At 49.9% G+C, this 20,331-nt stretch overlaps 1 protein-coding gene across 2 annotated transcripts; it reads left to right on the forward strand.

Moving 5' to 3' along the window:
- The first annotated feature begins 5,555 nt into the window (after positions 1 to 5,555).
- On the forward strand, positions 5,556 to 18,924 carry DHRS7B (dehydrogenase/reductase 7B). Of its 2 annotated transcripts, none has more exons than XM_035563539.2 (7): positions 5,556 to 5,633; positions 12,408 to 12,583; positions 13,305 to 13,420; positions 14,125 to 14,335; positions 14,905 to 14,997; positions 16,480 to 16,632; positions 17,354 to 18,924. In XM_035563539.2, the coding sequence occupies exons 1-7, from the start codon at positions 5,614 to 5,616 to the stop codon at positions 17,557 to 17,559; spliced, it is 975 nt and encodes a 324-aa protein (XP_035419432.1). In that variant the 5' UTR covers positions 5,556 to 5,613; the 3' UTR covers positions 17,560 to 18,924. The 2 variants fall into 2 exon arrangements, with proteins under 2 accessions (XP_035419432.1, XP_050569774.1); XM_050713817.1 differs by having other exon boundaries at positions 5,604 to 5,633; positions 12,412 to 12,583.
- The last annotated feature ends 1,407 nt before the right edge of the window (positions 18,925 to 20,331 follow it).

Here is a 20,331-nt window from a genome sequence, read left to right on the forward strand (position 1 = left end):
TTCCCTCCCCCCCCCCCCCCCCCCCGCTTCAAAAAGTGTGACTCACCAGTTTCAAACGGTGACATTTCATTCCCAAACTATTCCGGGAGCAGCTGGCTCTGTAACACATGGGGATGTGGGGAACGGGGAGGAGGGAGGGAAGAGCCAGATTGCAAAGTGAAAACCACTCATTCTCTCTCCCCCACACAGGTATGTTGCTTTTAAATTTCAGAACCACACAATTTGGGACAGGCTGGCAAATTCCATCGGAAGAAAACAATAAAACAAGCACATTCTGGAAAAAAATAAATATCTGTACAAGCCAGTGATGCAATTCCCTCCCAGCCAGGATGGAGCGGGAGAGTGCCTTGCTCTCCAGATCTCACAGACGTGAGGAAATGCACTGTCCCCACTTCTCACTCTTCTTACGAGCTTGAACCCTGCAGTTCTGGGTCGCTCCTTCAAACGCTCTCTGTGATGCAGACCCGGGGTTTAGTCATCAGCAATATCCTACTAACCACGAACAAATGTATGTGCAGTGGGAAGACGACAACGGGGGGGGGGGGATGACAAAGAAATCACTGTCAGCTCCCGGTCCCGAGAGGAGTTTTGTGTCACACTGCAAATTTGCATAGCTCGTGTCCCTGCTGCGGGGACGTCACTGCCATGAGCACAACATCCAGCACGTGAGCACGGGGCTGCCGCGGGCACTGCCCTCGCGGGCTTGTCGGCACCCACATGAAATTGCCACCAGTGGTGCAGTGCCAGAGGCAGGAGCATGATCTCTGCTGGCCTCGGTCTATAAACCCGCGCATGGCTGGCTGGCGTCACGGCAGCGCTCCAGCCCCATTCATTAACGTTTGTAAAATTCCCCGGGGAGGGAGCTGGACGTGATGCAACCCCGCAGCCTCCCTGATGCAACCTCGCAGCCTCCCCGTGGGCGCATCCGGGTGCAAGTCAGCCCGGCATGAAGGCAGCCTGCAGGCAGCGGTGGGAGCATCTCAGCCTCAACAAACGTCGCTGCTGCGGGCCAGGGGCTCGAGGCGGGCTCGGAAGGGGCCAGCACAGGACGAATTTGGGGTGCTGAGGGCAGGCGAGGAGCTGATTTGCCCCGCACAGTCACGGATAGTGACAGCACACCCTGCACGCCCTGCCGTGCCTCGCGCTGTACGAGCGAATAACGCAGCCCTGTGCATGTCCGCGCAGGAAGCGTTTGATTACAATTTCATTCACCTCCTCCGCTGCCTGTACAAAAGGGAGGGCTGTTCTTGTGGCTCTCCCTACCCGGCAGCGGCGTGGGACCTTGCTTGCATCCTACTCCCATTCTTTACCTGGGGAAGCCTCGCTGAGATCAGCGCCCGTGGAAGGAAGAGGAGGCTGGCTCGCTGCGTGATACTGGCATGCAGCAGCAGTGACCTTGGCTAGGTAACCATCTCCTGAATACAAAGATGGATAAAAGGCAGCAATTCCTTAAAAAAATAAAAAAAAAAAAATCTTCCGCTAAGGTAGGGAAGGGCAGCGGTTTGCTACATAAACGCGTCTGTCGGAGCTGGATTTTTTTTTTCCCAGCTTCCCTAAATGCCCTTCACCAGCAGAGAGGGGGAGGGGACCTGCTCTTTGAAGCCTTTTCCTTATGGGAATAGAAAACACGGAAAGAATTCAGTCCTCCGCCACAGCCCAGCAGCACCGATGCACGCTTCGAAGGGCAAAGCCCGGGAGAGGAGCTCGCTGCTGGGCGCGGGTGGCCTGGAGCACTGCTGCCAGGCTGGCCTTGCTCAACACCCAGCACCAGCAAGTGTCCCCCACAGTGTTAAGGCAGAGAAAGAAGAGAAGGAATGGAGACCGGGGAAGAAAAATTAGGAGATTCTGTACAGAAAAGACCTGCAGTTACTCAAATCTTTGACCAAAAGCACCACCTAGTGAGGAAAGGGCACGCTGCAGCTGACGTTGCTCTGCATCCACCACAAACGGAATTTGACTTTCACCACAGGTTTGCCTACTGAAAAAAAAGCACAAGTAGCAGCATGCACCCTGCTGTACCCGAGTGAACACCAACACGTCCCCAAATTACCCTGCTCTGGACAAGTATTTCTCCAGTGGAAACGTGCTACCTTCCTCCCGTCAGAGAATCTCGGCCACCCTAAAGGCAGCAGGGGCTGAGGCACCGCAGGAAGAGAATTATTTCCATGTTACAATTTGGGAAGCAAAGAAAAGAAAAGGTAGGTGACCAGCCCAAGGTCATGCAGGAAGCCAGAGGCAGATCCGGGAATAGAGATCAGCAACCCTGGATCGAGCAATGCCTGAACAATAGAGCAGCCACTCGCCCTCTGTTGTCCTTTAACTCTTTCCTACCCCACCAAAGAGCAGAAGAGGTTGGCTGTACACTTCTCTGCATACGTGCTTGTTGCCTTACAGGTCTGGGACCCAGCTCTCGAACTTCACCTGCTTTTATCACACCAAGACAAAGAGGTAAGGCAGCAGGGAAAGCCGGGGCTGGATATCCTCACATCAGCAAGGCTTCAGGGAGGTGATGCTTCCACAGAGCAGGCCTGGGCTGTCCCTTCAGCAATTACAGCAAGCACAGTCAGTCTTTTTACAGAACAGTACCTCGGCTTTGCCATGTCTCCACTTCTGCGAGCGACAAAACATCACTAGCTCCCCCGGAAGCATTCAGCTCTGTTAAAACGGTTGTGGTATGTTTGAGGATCTTTAGCTCCAGGAGAAGACATTGTTCCCTCTTCCCGTTTTTGGTTTAGCTGCAAGGGTCAGGGGTGTGCAGCACAACCATACAACATAAATGCAGCCTCACTAAGTCTGCTCTTTTTTTCATATTGCGCCTGGAAACGCTGCAGTGCAGGGTCTGGAAAAGACAGGAGTTATGAACAACTGGAACCAAAACACACAGAAAGTAACTTGAGGAAAATCAAAGACTCAGGTGGTGCAAAAGCCTGTGAGTGCACTGAAATGGACCTAGAGCAAGACTCTCCCAGGGAGAAGGGGTGAGAGGCTACTGACCAGGCATCCAGCGCCAGCTCTCTGAAAGGAGTTTGGTGTCCTTAAGTCAGAGCCCAGCTCCAAACCAGAACTGTAACTGGGGAAAAAAATCAAGGCTACCTCCTTGGGTCCATTGCTTGGAAGGGACAGACATCCTGGGCTGTTTTCAGTCACTCCTATAAACCCAATCTGTGCAAGCAGGGAGTGAAAGAGGAGAGACTGCACACCAGAGATTGCGACAAGAAAATCTTTATGCGTGCCACAGCCCTTTGAATATTTTCCAGCCAAAGGCATGGTGAAATTGGGAGCTTTCAGAACAAACAAGTTCAAGGATGTTTTCCCTGGGGAAGGTTTTGTTACCCTATGGGGATTTCTCCACAGATCTTTGCTCTTAGGGCAAGCAACCTAAACTTTTCTTAAAAGAGAAACCACTTCCTATATTCCTTGAAAATAGGTGACAAATAAGAGCCTGGAAGAACTAGAGCACAAAATTGTTGCCCTGGAGAATAGGGTTAAAAGGCTGTGTAGATCTGCACTCAGTGATGCTTGCAGCAAAGCAGATGTCACCAAACACAAGTGCAAATACTTCCCTGAGTTTGGAGATCTTTTCCTCCTCAAAAAGGAACTCCTGCACTTCAGGAGGGCAACAATAGAGCAGCAGGATGTTTGCAAAGGAAGTGTTAAACGCTAAAAGGATTCCAGTCCTTGGCTGTTCTGGGCTGAAACAAAGAGAAAGAAAAGAGGAGAGACTGAGTGCTAATGAAAACAACATTCGTAGTTTTAAAAGACTACACCAACATTTACCAGCCAGGCTGCGTGGTCTCCAAAACAAAAGTCCTAGATTCAGGCCAGACTCCTCTCTAATGCTGCTGAGAACAAAGACATGTTGACACAAATCAGCCAAACGCCTTTTGGTGTTCTAGGCCACAAAACCAACACGCAATTTGTGAACAAGCAGGTTTAAATCAAAGTTTGTTGCTAATTAAATACGCTAGTTTAATCTAAGATAAAAGATTCCAGTCAAAGCAACAAAATCAAGCCTTATTTCAGGGCATTCATTCTCTAATTGCAGCTCTGACTAACCCTTGCAGCTCTGACTAACCCTTTGCTGTGCGACTCGCCTCTCACACAGACAACACAGGGCACTTGGTTTCAATCGACTTTGCCAGCACCTGCAGTCTTGTGACACTGACTATTCCCTATTAAATTAAATAGGCTGTCAGATACCAGGTAAATTACCACAGGAGCTTGGATGTAGCTCTCAGGCAGCTACGGTCCCGTAAGAAAGTCAGTGCATTAGGCTGCAGCTCGTCCTGTCCTGCTTTGGTGAGAAAGATGCTTTGAAATGGCTTTTTCTAGCTCTGATTTTCAGAAGACTGAACAGACTACAGCTTCCAGCAAGGCTGCCATGACACGAATGAAATTCTTGTTTTTCAATTTAATTTGGACAAGTATAATTATTGGTTCTTTCCTTTTGTTTCACAATGGTCCTGAAGCCGGAAGTGAAAAAAAGTGCGTTACCATCAAACCTATGAGAACGCGATTTTTAGGAAGATCTTGAATCCTCTTCTATTTTTTCCTTCAGTATTGATCCCTTACTAATGACAAACAAACATACTGATGCGAACTCATGGCCCCAGTGTATTTTCCTTATTAGAGAGGCACAAAACGCTGTTATCATATGTAAAGTGCTTCAAATAACTGTCATAAAAAATCACACAAACACAACCGCTCACCTCACTGCTGTTCAAAGGGAAAGACATCAGGGATTAACTCCCTTTGCCTCTGGATAACGCCTCTGTAGATGTATCTCCTGCTCACACACGCCGTAGGGAATAGGAAGAGAAGCTCCTTGTGCCAGGACGAAGCCACGTGCCCTGCCCTCGGTGCAGGAGCTCCTTACACCACTGAGTCCAGCGGGACTTTGGGATTTGGGGATCACAGAGACCTTGGTTTCCAAAGGTTGGATTTGTGCTATAACCCGGCAGCACCCCATTGCCTGTTATCAGCACCACTGCCTTAACGAGGAGAGCTGAGGCTGTGATACCTTCAGGCCCCATTTCATCACAAGGAGAAAAGCTCTCAAACCACGGGCGCAGCCTGCGAGCCTTGCTGCGGGGAGCCCACTTGAGAACCAGGGAACCACACTGCCCCTGATCTCGCTGTCCACGCTGTGGGACCACGATCACAGCCTTGCACGGGGCGCTGCAGAAACGCCTCCTTCTCTCTTTTCACAGCAACTCGCCATCCACCACTCCCCGTAGCCGCGCACTGCTGGCTCTGGGTACATTGCGTGCAGCTTCCCTGCACTTTCAAGCAGGGATGGCAACGAGCTGGCTCCTCAGGGATCCCGCTGGGAGGCCGAATTATTAACTGTTTTATTATTAATAACTTTTTATTATTATTATTAATTGAGCCACTGCCCTAACAGACCCGCAGGCCCGGCCCAGACCAAAGCGGGGCCGGAACCTCCCGCCCGCAGCGCGGTTGCCCGGCCGGACCCAACCCGCGGACGGACCCACGAAGGCAATGCCGCGGGCCGGCTTCCAGGCCTTCCGGCTCGCCTCCGGGAGGAGCGGCCTGCCATTGGGCGCGCTGCCGGAAGGCCCGCCTCCGCCCGCCGCGCTTCCGGCGGTGGCCATGGTGACGGCGGCGGGCAGGTAGGGCCCGGGCCGGGGGGGCCGTGAGGGGACGGGGGCGTTAAAGGGCGCCTGGGGGGGGGGGGCGTGGGGGTGTATTGGTAACCCTGAGGGGGGTATTGGTAATCCCGGGGGTTGTATTGATAATCCCGAGGGGTTGTATTGATAATCCTGAGGGGTTGTACTGATAATCCCGGGGGTTGTATTGGTAACCCTGAGGGGTTGTACTGATAATCCCGGGGGTTGTATTGGTAATCCTGAGGGGGGTATTGGTAATCCCGGGGGTTGTATTGATAATCCCGAGGGGTTGTATTGATAATCCCGGGGGTTGTATTGGTAATCCTGAGGGGTTGTACTGATAATCCCGGGGGTTGTATTGGTAACCCTGAGGGGGATATTGGTAATCCCGGGGGTTGTATTGATAATCCCGAGGGGTGTATTGATAACCCTGAGGGGTTGTATTGGTAACCCTGAGGGGGGTATTGGTAATCCCGGGGGTTGTATTGATAATCCCGAGGGGTGTATTGATAATCCCGGGGGTTGTATTGGTAACCCTGAGGGGGGTATTGGTAATCCCGAGGGGTGTATTGATAATCCTGAGGGGTTGTACTGATAATCCTGAGGGGTGTATTGATAATCCCGGGGGTTGTATTGATAATCCTGAGGGGTTGTACTGATAATCCCGGGGGTTGTATTGGTAACCCTGAGGGGGGTATTGGTAATCCCGGGGGTTGTATTGGTAATCCCGAGGGGTGTATTGGTAACCCTGAGGGGGGTATTGGTAATCCCGAGGGGTGTATTGATAATCCTGAGGGGTGTATTGGTAACCCTGAGGGGGGTACTGGTAATCCCGGGGGTTGTATTGATAATCCTGGGGGGTTGTATTGATAATCCCGAGGGGTGTATTGGTAACCCTGAGGGGTTGTATTGGTAACCCTGGGGGGTGTATTGGTAATCCCGGGGGTTGTATTGATAACCCCGAGGGGTTGTATTGATAACCCTGAGGGGTATATTGATAATCCTGAGGGTTATATTGAGATCGTCTTTGGGTAAAACCCTAAGGAAATGGCATTAAGCGACTCCCGAAACGCAGCAGATCGCCTCCTCAGGCACTGCTCCAAGTGACACCAGGGAGGGGGCGGGATGTTCAAATCGCACCCTAAAAAATAACTTTAAATATTATAACTGAGCCACCTTCTCACCGCGGCAAACCTCAAAAAAAAGATCCTTGTTGCCACTTGCTTAGAATAAAGCTTACAGACCCGGTGTCCGACTGCTCCTGGTGCCCAGCACGCCTGTGGCAGTCCTCACCGTCACGCTTTCCATCGTTTCTTTTAAGAAGTCCGGCTGGTTCTTAGATTGCTTCTCCCAAACCCCTCCTTCCTCTTCTCTTTTACTGATGACTTCCGTCCAGGCACTGAGTTCCTTCTTAGGACTTCTGCTGATTTCTGCTGACCTCGGGGTATTTTTGGCATCATTTTCTGTTCATGAAGTGCGGAGTGAAAGCAGACAGTGTAAGTGCACACAAGCATTTTGTTAATTCAGCTGTTCAAATGAGTGTAGTCGCTTTTTTCTCATGAGATTCTGAGCGAGCTTTTTGAACCTTCACTTACCATTCTGTGGGGACCTGGTGAGTCAGAGAAGTTGTCAAATTTCCCGTTTGCTTGTATTAAATCACTGATTGAACAGACAATGCTGTCTGCCTTCTCTTCCCCTGACCTCAATGCCTATACATTTCATCTCAATTTCTCTCCAGAGCGGTTGGATCACCAAAAACATTGAGCTGTTGTTAAATGCAAGCAACGCTCACGCTTCTTCCCTGTCAAACACGGCTTAAAAAGGATTTAGTGAGCGTGGTTTGCCTGAGGGAATGCCCGTTTCCCCAGCAGATGCCAGGTGCTGCTGCAGAGTGTGACGAGAAACTCATCTCTCAGTCCAGTTCTGCTCAAAGTTCTCAAGAATCCTGAGGAAAGAAATAAAAAGTCATTTTTTTCCCTTTTAATTAACGAGACAGCCGCTTGAGTGTGCGCTATAAAACCAGAGTGCGTCCCAAAACCTATTAAAATAATGGAGTTGCAACCAATTCCCAAACTTCGCCTTTTTTCCCTTTTATCTAGAGCGCGTAAAGAATACTGTTGGACTTGGGGATGCTCCGCATAAAGTACTAGAAATTATTTTTCAGTCCTAGATATAACCAGGTCCTCACCAAAACTTCTACCATTTTGCGTTTGCCTCCATCTTTTTAATCCGGGGGTTAAGTTACCCCACATTTCGGAGGTCGCAGGCCGTCTGCCCGAGGTTTGCTTTCAGAGGCTGCGCTAGCATTGGACAGAGCACGTTCGCCTGGACCGCTGCCGCCGGGTAATTTAAGGCAGCTGGGTCCCGCGAAAAGCCCAGAGGGAGACACCGCCTCGCAGTCACAGGCAAGTGAGCCCCTTTCAAAGGTAGGATTTGTGCTGTCTTCAGGTTAAGGTGGGAGCTGACAAAGCCCGGAGCCGCTTGCTGCTCAACAAGCGCTTCCTTGGGGGGGGGGGAAAAAAAAAAAAGAGTTTTTCCTTCGTGCCCCCTGCCCCCCCCTTTAAATGGCACCTTTTCGTTTCTGAAAATAGCCGCCCAGTTGCTGCCATTTGTCATTTAAAGGAGAATGTGATTCTAGGTGGCCGAGGCTAAAGGAGAAGAGGTCTCGTTTCGGGAAACTTAGCGCGGTTTTGATTGCTTTTAGGACTCGGTCTCATCTTTGCTGCCCTCAGTGCACTCTTGACCTTATTAACTGAGCTCCGTGTTCCTGCTGAAATCACTATCCTGCCTTTCATGGGGTAGCATCCAGCTTTTGTTGCAGGGGGAAAGCTCTTAATGGATACATGTGGTTTATTTTATGCTGAGCCTTTCAGAAAGTTTCCAGTCACTTGTACTTGCTTTCATTATCAGTGCTCGTATTTCTGCTCTCTGATCAGCTTGTTCCAATCCTGCCTTTTGGATGGAGAACTGAGAATTCAGGCGTTCATTTCAACCTGTAACGAGCGGCGGCTTCTCTCCTGCAGATAATTTGATGTCCTAAATGTTATCTGCCGAGAATAAATAAGAGGTCCCCCCTTTCAAGGTGAGCAGCCGCATTTTTGAACACAGGTGAGGGGGCGATCTCGGAGCAAGAGGCCTAAGCTGATCCCGTTCAGCTCAAACAAGGTGGTGAAACCGCTGCGCTCCCTGCCAGCCCTCTTGTTTTTACTGCCACACGGCCTTACCTGCCCTGAGGTGCTTTGAGCTACTTCAGAGTGTTATCTGCTTAATTTGGGTTTCATGCTGCTTCTCTTCTCCCAGCGTTTGCTTTGCAAGTTAACATTTCTGTTGCCGGGAACCAAGTCCCTTTTTTGTTTGTTTGTTTTTTTAAATTTGCGATCTCATTCACCTTCAGATCGCAGCAGTTTTTTCGCATCAAATAATCCCAATACTAAACAGAATATAATTACTCCTTCAGGTTGCAGCTTTTTTTTTTTTTTCCTTTGTCCTTTTCCACCAAATACTCCTGAAAACTGAGCAGGATGTAAGAGCTGCCCTGTACTGTCAGCGGCCTAGCAGTGGGCTCCATACCGTGGATGCCGTTGAACACACTGCAGCGCGCCTTGAGCCGATTTCCACAGCTTTTTGTTCCACTGATACTCATTTTAGGATTCCTTTAAGCGTGTTCAATATTACAAACTACAGTAAGGACTCGTGGTTTTGTGACGTAAGCTGGTACAGGAAGATGAAGAAAAAATTATTGCCTTAGGGCTGAAGAGCTGCAGGAATTCTTTCATCTTTCCAAAACAGCTCAGTTTGGCCAGGCAGTCTTTCTCAAGCTTGGCCGAGCGGGGATTTTCCTTGCTCTGGGGCTCTTTTTAAGGCACCGTTTGAGTCCCTTCCTTGGAAAATACCTGCAACTGGACGACCTAATTAAAAAGGACCTCCACCTTTGACTGACTGTTCCTTCTCAGCCTTGCTCCCCTCTTCTGTGCAGTCTTTCCCATTCCCATCCCCGACCTCCCTTCCCCTTTGTATCAGGAGCAGTGAAGTACCTGTTGATTCAAACTCCAGCCTGGAAGCTGCAGAAGCGGGCTGCAGCTGCTGACTGGGTTCACGGCTCGCTGCAGCCTTCAGGCAGGCAGAGATCAGCTTGTTTGCCACATTCCTGGACGTAAGGCGGACAGAAAGAAGAGAAAGCAAGACAATAAAAGGCTCGGAAAGCTTTGCAAACAGAAAGGATTAAAGGCAGACCTTTGGTTATAAGGTAGATGAGTAACAAAGGACGCGATTGAGGAGTAAGTTCAGCAGGCGGAACTGGTTCCCGCTGGTGAGCAATGGGTGCTGCACGACCAGAGCACAGCTAGCTGTGCCGACGGGCCTGGGGGCTCCTCCACCAGCCCCCGGGGCAGGGTTCAGTCCTTGCAAATTCAACCTTTAATTTCGCCGAAGAACAGGAAAAAACCCCCGCCACAGACAACCGTGGGAATGCCTCCCATCGCCTGGCGTGGTTTAGTTAGGAAGAGGGGTCAGAAGAGCTCCCTCGGAGCAGCTCCGTTCCTCCGCTTTGCACCATCTGCATTCTACCAAGACCGGAAGCAAAGTTGGCCAGGGCCAGATTTCTAAAACGCGTCAGCTTCGCCGTGGGCTCACGAGGGAAGTGCCACTCCTCCTCCTCCTGCCTGCTCCCGCTTTGGAAATAATCAAAGGTCCTAAATGGGAGCTGGATATTTTTGATTCCAAAACGCCCTGAAAGCCACGCTGGCCGATGTCAGCACCTGTTGTCCCTGCCCACCTCCTGTCTTCTGAATCTCACGAGAGCCTTAGGAGCAAAGAAGGACAACAAAGAGGCAGCTGCTTTAAGTGACCGGCTGCACGAGACAGTAGAAGCACCTCCAGCTTATCAAGCCTAAAGAAGCCAGCAGCCTTGCGTCTAAACAGCTCTTCCCCAGGAATTATTTTCTTGGGGGGGTAGTTCCGCGCTCTTCTCACGTTAAACAACTCCGCCAGGCTGCTCTGTGAATCAGTGCAAACCACACAGCGTATGCACGCGCAGCGCTGAGAGGTGGAGGAGTGAGACACTGCTCTGAACAGCTGGGTGCCGTGCTCGTGCGCTGCCTCGCGACGGAATGGGTTTAATCCTCCTCCTGGTCTCTGATTTCTCACTGCGGGCACACTCCGCGTGCCCCAGGGGACCCTGTGCCCTGGCCGTCTCTCTGCATCGTGCGCAGCGTGTCACACAACGAAGCGCTCTGTAAAGATCCACGGGTCAGCTCGGAAAGCTCCAGAGGAGCTTGAGAAAAGCTGGGCGCTAGCTCGACAGTTTTGCTTTCGGATCTTGTCAGGCTTATTTAGAGCTAGGTGAGCTATCTTTGTGGGATTTTGTTCTAGCTGTACCTCCACAAATACTTTACACAGTTCGTTACTGGCTCAGCAAGCTGGCCTGCTCGCTGACCAGCTACCTGAGGAATCCTGTCCAAGCCCCTGATGGAAATCCAGGCGAGCATGGCGTTTTCCACATCAGCTGTGTTCCACAACTAGTAGAGCCTCTGCCATCCCTTCAGCCCCATCCAAGCTCAGTACTACTTAACGACCCTGATTACGGCTTAGCGTTACTACACACACGTCATTTTCTACTTCTCGCGCTGTCCTTTTGTGTTTGAAGTACTGCGCAAGTTGTCTGCCCGATCCCTGCCAGTATCTTCCTGGAGAAGCCCTGTCTTGCAGCGCTCAAACTATCTGCACAACAGGGAAAACATGCTAATACTTGGCTTTGGCTCTACGTGCAACCCAAAAGACGTACAGACTCGAGGAAGGGCTTGTAGCCGTCTTGCCGTTCCTCTGAAAACAAGCCTAAAAGCTTGGGGGTACATACAGTAGGAAACTCAGTGACCTTTTTCCCAGCAAAGGTATCACTTACTCTTTGGCCACCTCGTAAGCTGTAACATAAACTCCTCGCCTGAAGGCGATGGCTTAGCAAGGAGATTGGGGCTAGGCATTGACATCAGAACCCAATTCCAGGATGAGCTCGGTCTTGAAGATACCTTCAGCTTGGGTTTCGGTCACACAGGTTTAGTTTCAGTGCATCGGAACACAGGGCTCACGCTGCTAACAAACCGCACAATTAACGTTGGCGTTAAAGAGCACGAATGTAGGCTTTAGCCTGCTAGATTGGACATGTGGCCCCTCTAAATCAGATAACTGCTCTCTACCAGCAGGTCATGAAAGACACAGGAGATGGAGGCACAGATTTCAGTGCATTAAGCAAATAATGTGCTTGGAGAGAGAGCTTGTTCTGCGTCTCCTGAATGTAGAGAGGGTTATATCCATCTGGGATAACGCACAGTAAGGGGTCTCTAGCACGTAGGCACCGTAGCACTGGCTGTTCCAGAGAAATCCAAGAGGTTTTATTACGATCAGAAGCATGCAGAGACACATCCCAGGCCTGAAGAGCTTTCATTCTAAATAGTTTGTACAAGGGACGGAATTTAGAGCAAAACGGAAAAGCATGCGGGAACAGCACCTCTCAGCCCGAGTTTGTTACGTGATGCTTACAAGATCCAGGTGTCCTGCTGGGATGGTCAGGTTAGCGTTTACATGCTTAAAATTGGGTACGGATGTGAACTTCTGGAAGCCCAGATGAAGGGTTGAGGAAATTTGTTGAAGATACTTCTGTATGGGATTTGTTTTACTGGTGGTCTAAGGCAAGGGTAGGAAAAAGCATTTCCCTAGTTTTCAAGCGTCTGCTGATTTTCTGATCCGTAACGTGGTCTGTTTCCTTTCATCTTGTGGCTCTAGGAAGACTGCTGAGAAAGGAAGACTCATGGATCTCACATCCACCGTCATCATCCCACTGCTCTTTGGCAGCCTGGGGCTCTTCGCCCTTTTTCGGCTGCTGCAGTGGATGCGGATGCGAACTTACCTCCAGGGAGCGGTGGTGGTGGTCACAGGGGCCACCTCTGGCCTGGGAAAAGGTAGGTTCTCAAAGAAGGGTGCCAAAGGCAGGGTAAGTGGCGCACATTTTGGTTGCGAAAATAGTCTCGACATTTGTAGGGGAAAACTTTGACCGCCCTCCAGTCAGTATAAACCGGAGCTCATCAGGGCAAGAAACAAGCTGCGCTTTCCTGTGCTGGAAGGGGTCTTTTCTCTAAATCTTTAAAAAACCAGGAAGTCAAATTGTTTCTATAAAACTTCCCAGAACCAGAGTTCAGCACTTACTTTGGTTGTTGTATTGCTGGTGCCCTGCCATCCCTTCCCCTCCTTCTCCCTACCCCTCCAGCCCCACGTTAAGCCCCTCTTCTCTTGTGGTACAAATCCACCTATTTACATTAAAACTCTTGGCAGTATTAATATAACTTTTCTTCCTAATATAAGCCATTTTCTTCCTCCAAATATATATTTTTGTGTGAGTGGTATGTTTTCTAATTCTGCTTTAATTTAAAGAAGCTCTGTGTTTCTCCTCAAGAAGAGATGATAGGTGTACCTCAGGGGAGACCTTCCAGCTGTGATACGCTGGGCAGATGAAGCGCTGTATATTGCTGGCTGTTCCCTTCCACGGTTTTCCCGCTCAGGAATAACAAAGCCACCCCAGACCCTCGCTATGTAAAAGAAGTTCTAGCCTACCACTAAACATCACGTGCGTCTGCTGTTTGTCTCTGGCATTCAGATCTTTTCTTTTCCTTCCTTCCTCCAAAGAATGTGCAAAAGCCTTCCATGCAGCTGGCTCTAGGCTGGTGCTCTGCGGCAGAGACAGCGAGAAACTCAAAGACCTGGCACAGGAGCTTTCTACCATGACCAATCACCGAAAGAACGTAAGTGTGGGAGAAAGAAAGGCTGCTCGTCCCACGCGGCTGGGATTTCTGTTCAGGCTGCTACAGAAGTTAGAGTTGCTTGTGGGTTGTTCTGTTGAGCAATAGGAAAAATGCAACTCTGTGGTTAGGGATAGATATTGCTATAGGAGTACACGGAGCTGACAGGTCGTATCTTGTAAAAACCTGACAAAAATAAGCCAGCTGAAAGACTCCTCTTGCCTTGTAGTGGAAGTGAGCACACAACCAAGTGCAGAGTCCCCAGACCCCCCTGCACCACGGACCAGATCTGGAGAAGTGACTTTCTTTGTCTTGGCCTTTCTTTTTTTTCCATGTCTAGTTCTGCTGGCAGTGGATAGGAAAGTTATTGTGGCTTCTGAAGAAAGACAGATGAGCTTGCTTTTGACTGTATGAGATGCATTTTCTTTAATAACACAATAGCAAACTTTAGCACTCGAGGAAGACCTCACTTGGTATAAGGAACAGGCTACAGGAGCAGAAAAACACCCGAGTACAAGCTGCTTCTGTCACGTATTCCTATCAAGTACCTGCTGCACTCTGACTGCAGAAGGTTTGGGTGGCCCTGCCTCTGCGTTTCCAGCGCTGGGAAATCCCATCTCTCCTCAAAGCTCCTCAAAGGCGGGAGCGTGACCATAAGCACATTCAGCACCCCCTGACCATCTGTTTGCTAACTTCTGTTTACTCAGCTACACGAACCCCACACTGTGGTATTTGACCTTTCGGACACCAAAACCATCCTAAACGCTGCAGAATTGATCCTGAAGCACTCGGGCCACGTGGACATCCTGATCAACAACGCAGGCATCAGTTACCGGGGCACGATCGTAGACACGGGTCTGGACGTGGACAAGAAAGTGATGGAAACAAATTACTTCGGTCCTATAGCCCTCACCAAAGGTACTTGTGATTCACGGTACAGGGGGACAGGGGCTGATACCTTCCGCAGGCCAACACGACTAAGCACCGCTTGCGGCCTGTCTGTAATTGTATTTGGCACAGTACGATACGAGGGGAGGAGAGTTTTGTTTTATGGGCAGGCTTAAAGTTGATTATTGGGCATGAGCGCACGGGAGGTACCTGATGAGAGATGATACCTTGTTTAAAACACCTCCTGGCTCTAGTTTGCCAGAAACTTCTGAAGAGAGACGTGGCTAGCCTGTCTGCTCTGATAAAACCTAGGGGAACCGAGTCTGGGCTCTAGGCAAGGCTGTGAGCTTCCCTAGGCAGGTTCTCTGGTTATACGTAAAGTTCTCTGCTTATACATAAAGTTCATCCTGGAGGGTGCGAGCTGCAGGAACTGGAAAGATGCACTGGTGGCAGAAAAGAGCCAAGTCCTGCTGACTATGCCTGTGGGAGACCACAGCGACTGCAAGGCCTTTGCGCAGCCTCACCGGTTGCACAAACGCACTGATTGTCAACAGCAGTAACGGTGGGATTGTTATTGTTATTCTCTTCTCTCTTGCTAGCACTTCTCCCCTCCATGATCAAGAGGAGACAAGGCCACATTGTGGCCATCAGCAGCGTTCAAGGCAAAATAAGCATTCCCTTCCGATCAGCATGTAAGTACCTCCACAGAAGACGGGGAAGATATTTGGGGGACCAGACTGAAGGAATAACTCCACATTTAGCTCTCCATAGAGCTGGCTGCATGCAGGAAGGGCAGGGCTGTAAATTATTCTTTGTATGGTTATCACACTAAGAAACTTCTGACAGCTGTTGAAGAAGACACGCTCAAATACAAAATCTTAGCCCTGTCCTGAAGTTGTTTTGGGATGGAGAAGGAGAATAAGGGAGGCGATCCTTGCTTAGAACTTTGGTTTTCTGGGTGATATTCCTATCTTAATACTTGAGAGCCCCAGTAAACTTCCTAGCCCGTAGGACTGATTTATTCCCTAATTTTATTGCTTTTTATGCTTGCTGTTTGTCTGATTAATATTCTGTAAGCAAGCAGGAACGTTTTGGTTTAATAGGTTGTGAAGTGCCATGGTACAACCAATACCAAAATTAAAGCTTAAACAGTTACCTTGATCCAGCAAACTCTTTATGCTAAATCAGATATAACAAGAAATAATATTGGTGAGATTACTGGAAGAAGTCTTACGAAAGGTAGAAGAGAAGAGTATTTAGCATAAAAGCATCTGTCAATCACTGAAAATAAACAGGAAAATGGAAAATTACAGTGGGGCTGGCATAAAAGTGGTAGGGCGTGGTGCTGAGTGCAGGAGAGCCTGGAACACCTGGGCCGTCAGGGCTTGCAGACGGTATGGGTATGATTGCAGCAAGAAGCGTGTTCTGAAGAGCCGCCAGAGTGCTTATACCATGACGAGAGCCCCATGGACCGGGCAGCATGGGCTCGGCTTTTGCCAGTAGGTCCTCAGAGAGGGCGCACGGCCTGTGCTGAGTTCTGCTGGTGTCAACCCTGCAGCCATGGCGAGCAGTCACAGGAGTAGCAACCAAGCACACAGGGAGAGCAAGCAAGCAAAAGGAGTTGCCCAGACTTTGAACAAGGGGAGCTCCTGCCCTAGGCCACACTACTCCACTCCTGTGCGCTTGTGTGATCAGGTTTTGACTTTTATGCAGCCAGGCCATGAACCTGCTCAGCAAGTCCATGGTGCTCAGCGCACGTAGGCCAGCAGGGTGCTCAGCAGCAAATGTCAGCCCTGCCTTCCTTTACTGGCCATCTCGTTCCCCCAGCCCCAGTCAGTCTTATCAAATGCTCGCCAAGACAGTCTTCACGTCTCCTTTATCACGAGTGGGAGGCAGCTTGGGTTCACTCCATAATACTTTGGCATGGCTGAGATATTAAGCTCAGGATCCCAGCCAGTTTCCAACTGGAGTATTTACATTTTGCCTTCCTAAATTGCCTCTCACTCCCACTACCTGTTGCTGCCATTCACTAAAAACAACTAGAAGCTGGCGAACAGCTACTGGGTTCTTGCTGTGAAGCAGTTGCGTTTCAGTGAAAGACCCATGCAGGGGAACGAACTGCTCCTCAGCTCTGCTCCTTCTCCCTAGGGCTTAGCCCTTTTCCTGTTTTCCAGATGCTGCCTCTAAACATGCTACCCAGGCCTTCTTTGATTGTCTACGAGCAGAGGTAGAGCAGTACGAGATTGATGTGACGGTCGTAAGCCCCGGATACATTCAGACCAACCTTTCTCTCAATGCTGTAACAGCAGACGGGTCTCGCTATGGAGGTGAGATGTGATTTTGTGTCCTGTATCTAAAGTGTCTACACCTCTCTGAGGTACTCCAAAGTGTGCTTGCAGTGTACAGCCTCTGACGGGGACAGGTTAGTCCTGAAGTATCAAAAGACAACTTTTTGGATGCAGGGTAGGAAGAACAACCCCCAAAAATTAGCTTTCACGAACAGCAACTACCTTGGGGTTACTGAGTCTTTAGGATATTTTATAGGGAACATAAACCTAAGCATTGTCTTTGAAGGACCTTTTTGCACCCTCCATCCATCCGCTTTTCCTGGAGCTTGAGACTTCAACACAAAGCCTTCTAGACCTACAATGTACATATCCTAGGAAATACGCTAGTTTTGAGGGGAGACAAATTCCAGTTACTGCCCTGTAGGTTCAGCTGAGCAGTAGCACAGAGGAGAGGTGTCTCTGCTTCCCTCTAACATCAACTGACACTCAAAATGAGAAAAATGTACTGAAACATTCAACTCTGAGCCTTACCTTCAGAAATAGACCACGAGGCTTGTGTAGCTGCAGCCTGGGTATCAGAAGGAGCGCGTGCTGATTTCTAGCCCAGCCATGAACTCCACCTGCCTGTGGTCCCATATGCAACCAGTGCGAAACCAAGAACTAGACCAGGAACCACGTACAGTTAGAGCATTCCTAGGAGAGGTGCTGAAGCGTGGGCTTACCTGCTGACGTTGGTGTTTCCTCGGCTTTGTTTTGGCAGTTATGGACAAGAATACCGCTGAAGGCCAGACAGCCGCAGAGGTCGCTCAGGTGGTTCTCAGTGCAGTGGGGCAGAAGAAGAAGGAAGTTCTCGTAGCCGGCCTGATGCCCTCGCTGGCTGTCTACCTGCGAAATCTCTTCCCCAGGCTCTTCTTCAACTTAATGGCAACTAGAGCAAAAAAGGAGAGAAAAGCAAAGGACTCTTAGAGCTCAGCTCGTTCTCGAGCAGTAACTGTAGGGAGAGGCTAACCCCCTGCAGTTCGGCAGGGACGTCAGTGGAAGTGCTCCTGCAGGAAAATCCTTTCTGAAAATGCTGCAACTTGCCATTGCATGGAGAGTGGGAAGCCGTTTCCCTCACACCAGGGCAGGCCCACGTGCCAGAAGACAGCACCTAAGCCTCACCTGAAGAAGGGTGCTTGGAACAAAGTAGGAGAGCTGAGGCTGCAGGGGAAGGTAACTCAAGGCACACACCTCACAGCAGGAGAGGCCCACGTGCTGGAAGGAGCACTGTACCTCACTTCACCCCAGGCACACTCAGCTTTACTGGCCGGCTACAAATAAAACCCACCTGGTTTGGCTTTGTGCAAGCAGATTTTAGCTTTCCCCACCCCACGGCCCCTGTGAAATACAGGCCCCAGCTGGGAGCTCTCGTGATCAGTGTCTCCTTCCCACTCCTTCCAATCTTATCCCAAACACATTGCTTGAAGTGGAAAGCTTCAGAGCCTCTGCTTGTCAATGTGCCAAATCATCTGGTACGCTAAGCTAAAACTAATTCCAGTGCCACTTTTAAAAACGTAACTGATGTAGAATGCACGTTTTATTTGGCAACGATGTTATCTGCCTGAATCATGCCTTACTGAGGTGCAGAGCCATCTCACCCTGCGCTACCTGACAGTGCAGCATTAACCCCAGCACAACCTAATGCAGAGGAAGCATCAAAACAGATTAAAACAGATAAAAAATAGCACGGCAAGGTATGTTGTTGAGTGTAAATACCATGCCCCTGATAGCACACCTGGTTCACCCGCAGGCCTAGAGCACAGAGTAGGTGTGACTCTTTAGACGCCAGGCACGCCGTCTTCCTGGCAAGCAAAGAAGAATCTGTGTGTGTGTAGGGTGGACAACGCGGGAGACAGGCCCGTAGTTCTCGCCTGTTTTCAAGCGATCACAGTTGCCCGTTAGGGTCACATCCAGGGAGGGGAGGAGATCTGCCTGACCAGGTACCACAGGCTCCAGGGCGTTGAGCAGCCTGAGGGAGCGCCATATCCCTTTCTCCATCCCTTCCCTTGGTTCCATGCAGCGTAAAGCTTTTTCCTCCTCCCAGAGGAAGACAGCCTGCCCTGCCCGATCCCAGCCACGCTGGGAAAAAGGAGCGTCTGGGCCGAGATGATTCAGAAAGGTTATGAATACATCTGTGTATTAACCGAAATACAGCCTACGTGTGGGGGCCTGGATCTAGACCCCTGCTGCCACCTCCATGCACTTCGCAGCATTCTCCCTGCGTACTGCCTTGTATGTCCTGCCCGTGAGTGTGCATCTGACGAGAAATAAATTACGTTGCCATGAACTGCATCCTTTGTTCTACTTCACTCCTCGCAGCAGGTAACTTTGCAGGAAGAGAGATCATTTTTTCCTGTACAAAACCAAGGCATTACCTCCTGTCCCTCTCTACGAGGAGAGCTTCTCTAATTGTGAGGTGTGCTTTTCCTCTCACGTGTTGCACGCTCAGGTCTTTCACTTCTTGGTGAAATGCAGTGTTCCTGCCAGGCTTGTCCAACTGCTCTGTCATCTGACGTTTCAAATCGTGGCAACCCAGAAAGGACCAAGGGGCCACTTTGCTTTTCTGCGTTATCTTCCAGGGTGCTGAGGGGTACAAAGCAGCAGACCTGAGGAAAAAAAAAAATTACACGTAGGGGAGTTACTGCAGCTACTGTGCACAGAACTACGGCTCCGAGTCAGATTACCAAGGGTGCACACGCTCCCCTTTGAAAGGAAATTCCCCCTTTTTTACAAGGGGCCCTTCCCACATTCATTTCTTTACCTCAGAAGAGAGTGAAAGGAGTGAAAGGTGTTTTTAAAGCAGACCCACCTGTTGCAATAGCTAAGCTGACTTCTTCACTTCTCCTCCTGCAATAAGAGACCACAGGAAACTTGCTCATCTCTAACCCTGGAGCCTTTGATGCAAGCCATGCTCTTAAGGAGGCTACCAGGAGGTAGTACTTCTGTCAGGGTGATTGGTCATGGCAAGGGAAATCTTAACACACACAAAAAAGTGCCAGAACCACAGAGGTTTAGTGGAGAAAAAGAAATAATAGCCCTGACAGTTCTGCAATGGTCAAAAAAAAAAAAAGAGAAAAGAGCAGGAATGCCTGGTGTGGCTAGATGAGGATATTTCAGGGCCTTCTGAGGCAATAACGAGCATATTAGCTACAGCAGATCTGCCACTAGTTTAAAATTCATCCAGCAGACAGACAGGACTTAAGGAACAAGCAGTATCAGGGCTCGAAAAGTAGCTGCCCAGCAGTCTGGGGCTCACCACAGAAAGATGAAGCAGTTGCATTTCTTCCCCTCCGCCTTGCCAAGGCAACTGTATATTGTTGCTATAAATAGAGATGCTCTGGATCCCGGCTTCTTTTAACCTTGGAGGGAGGCGACTCACCCACTGTACCAGCAAGAGGCCAAGGCTTTGAACAGGGCTGTTGCCACCTAGAAAAGCCTCGATGCCCCAGAATTTCCTCTAACCTGGCTGCCCGTACGGGCGGTAAGAGGATTGTTCAGGACTCCTCGCAAACGCCACTTGCCCAGCACGTGCCCAGCTGGGACGCACGCCCTGCTGACGGAAAACCCGCATCAGCAGAAAAACGCAAGTCGGAGCCTTTGCCAGAAAAGCCTGCTGCAGCCTGGAGGCGGGGGGAGCTCACACTGCCTGCTGTTGCAATTTGAAGAGATAAAGATAGAACTGAAGTTGGTTTCTGACCT

The sequence above is a fragment of the Cygnus atratus genome, chromosome 15 (genome assembly GCF_013377495.2).
Source record: "Cygnus atratus isolate AKBS03 ecotype Queensland, Australia chromosome 15, CAtr_DNAZoo_HiC_assembly, whole genome shotgun sequence".
NCBI lineage: Eukaryota > Metazoa > Chordata > Aves > Anseriformes > Anatidae > Cygnus > Cygnus atratus.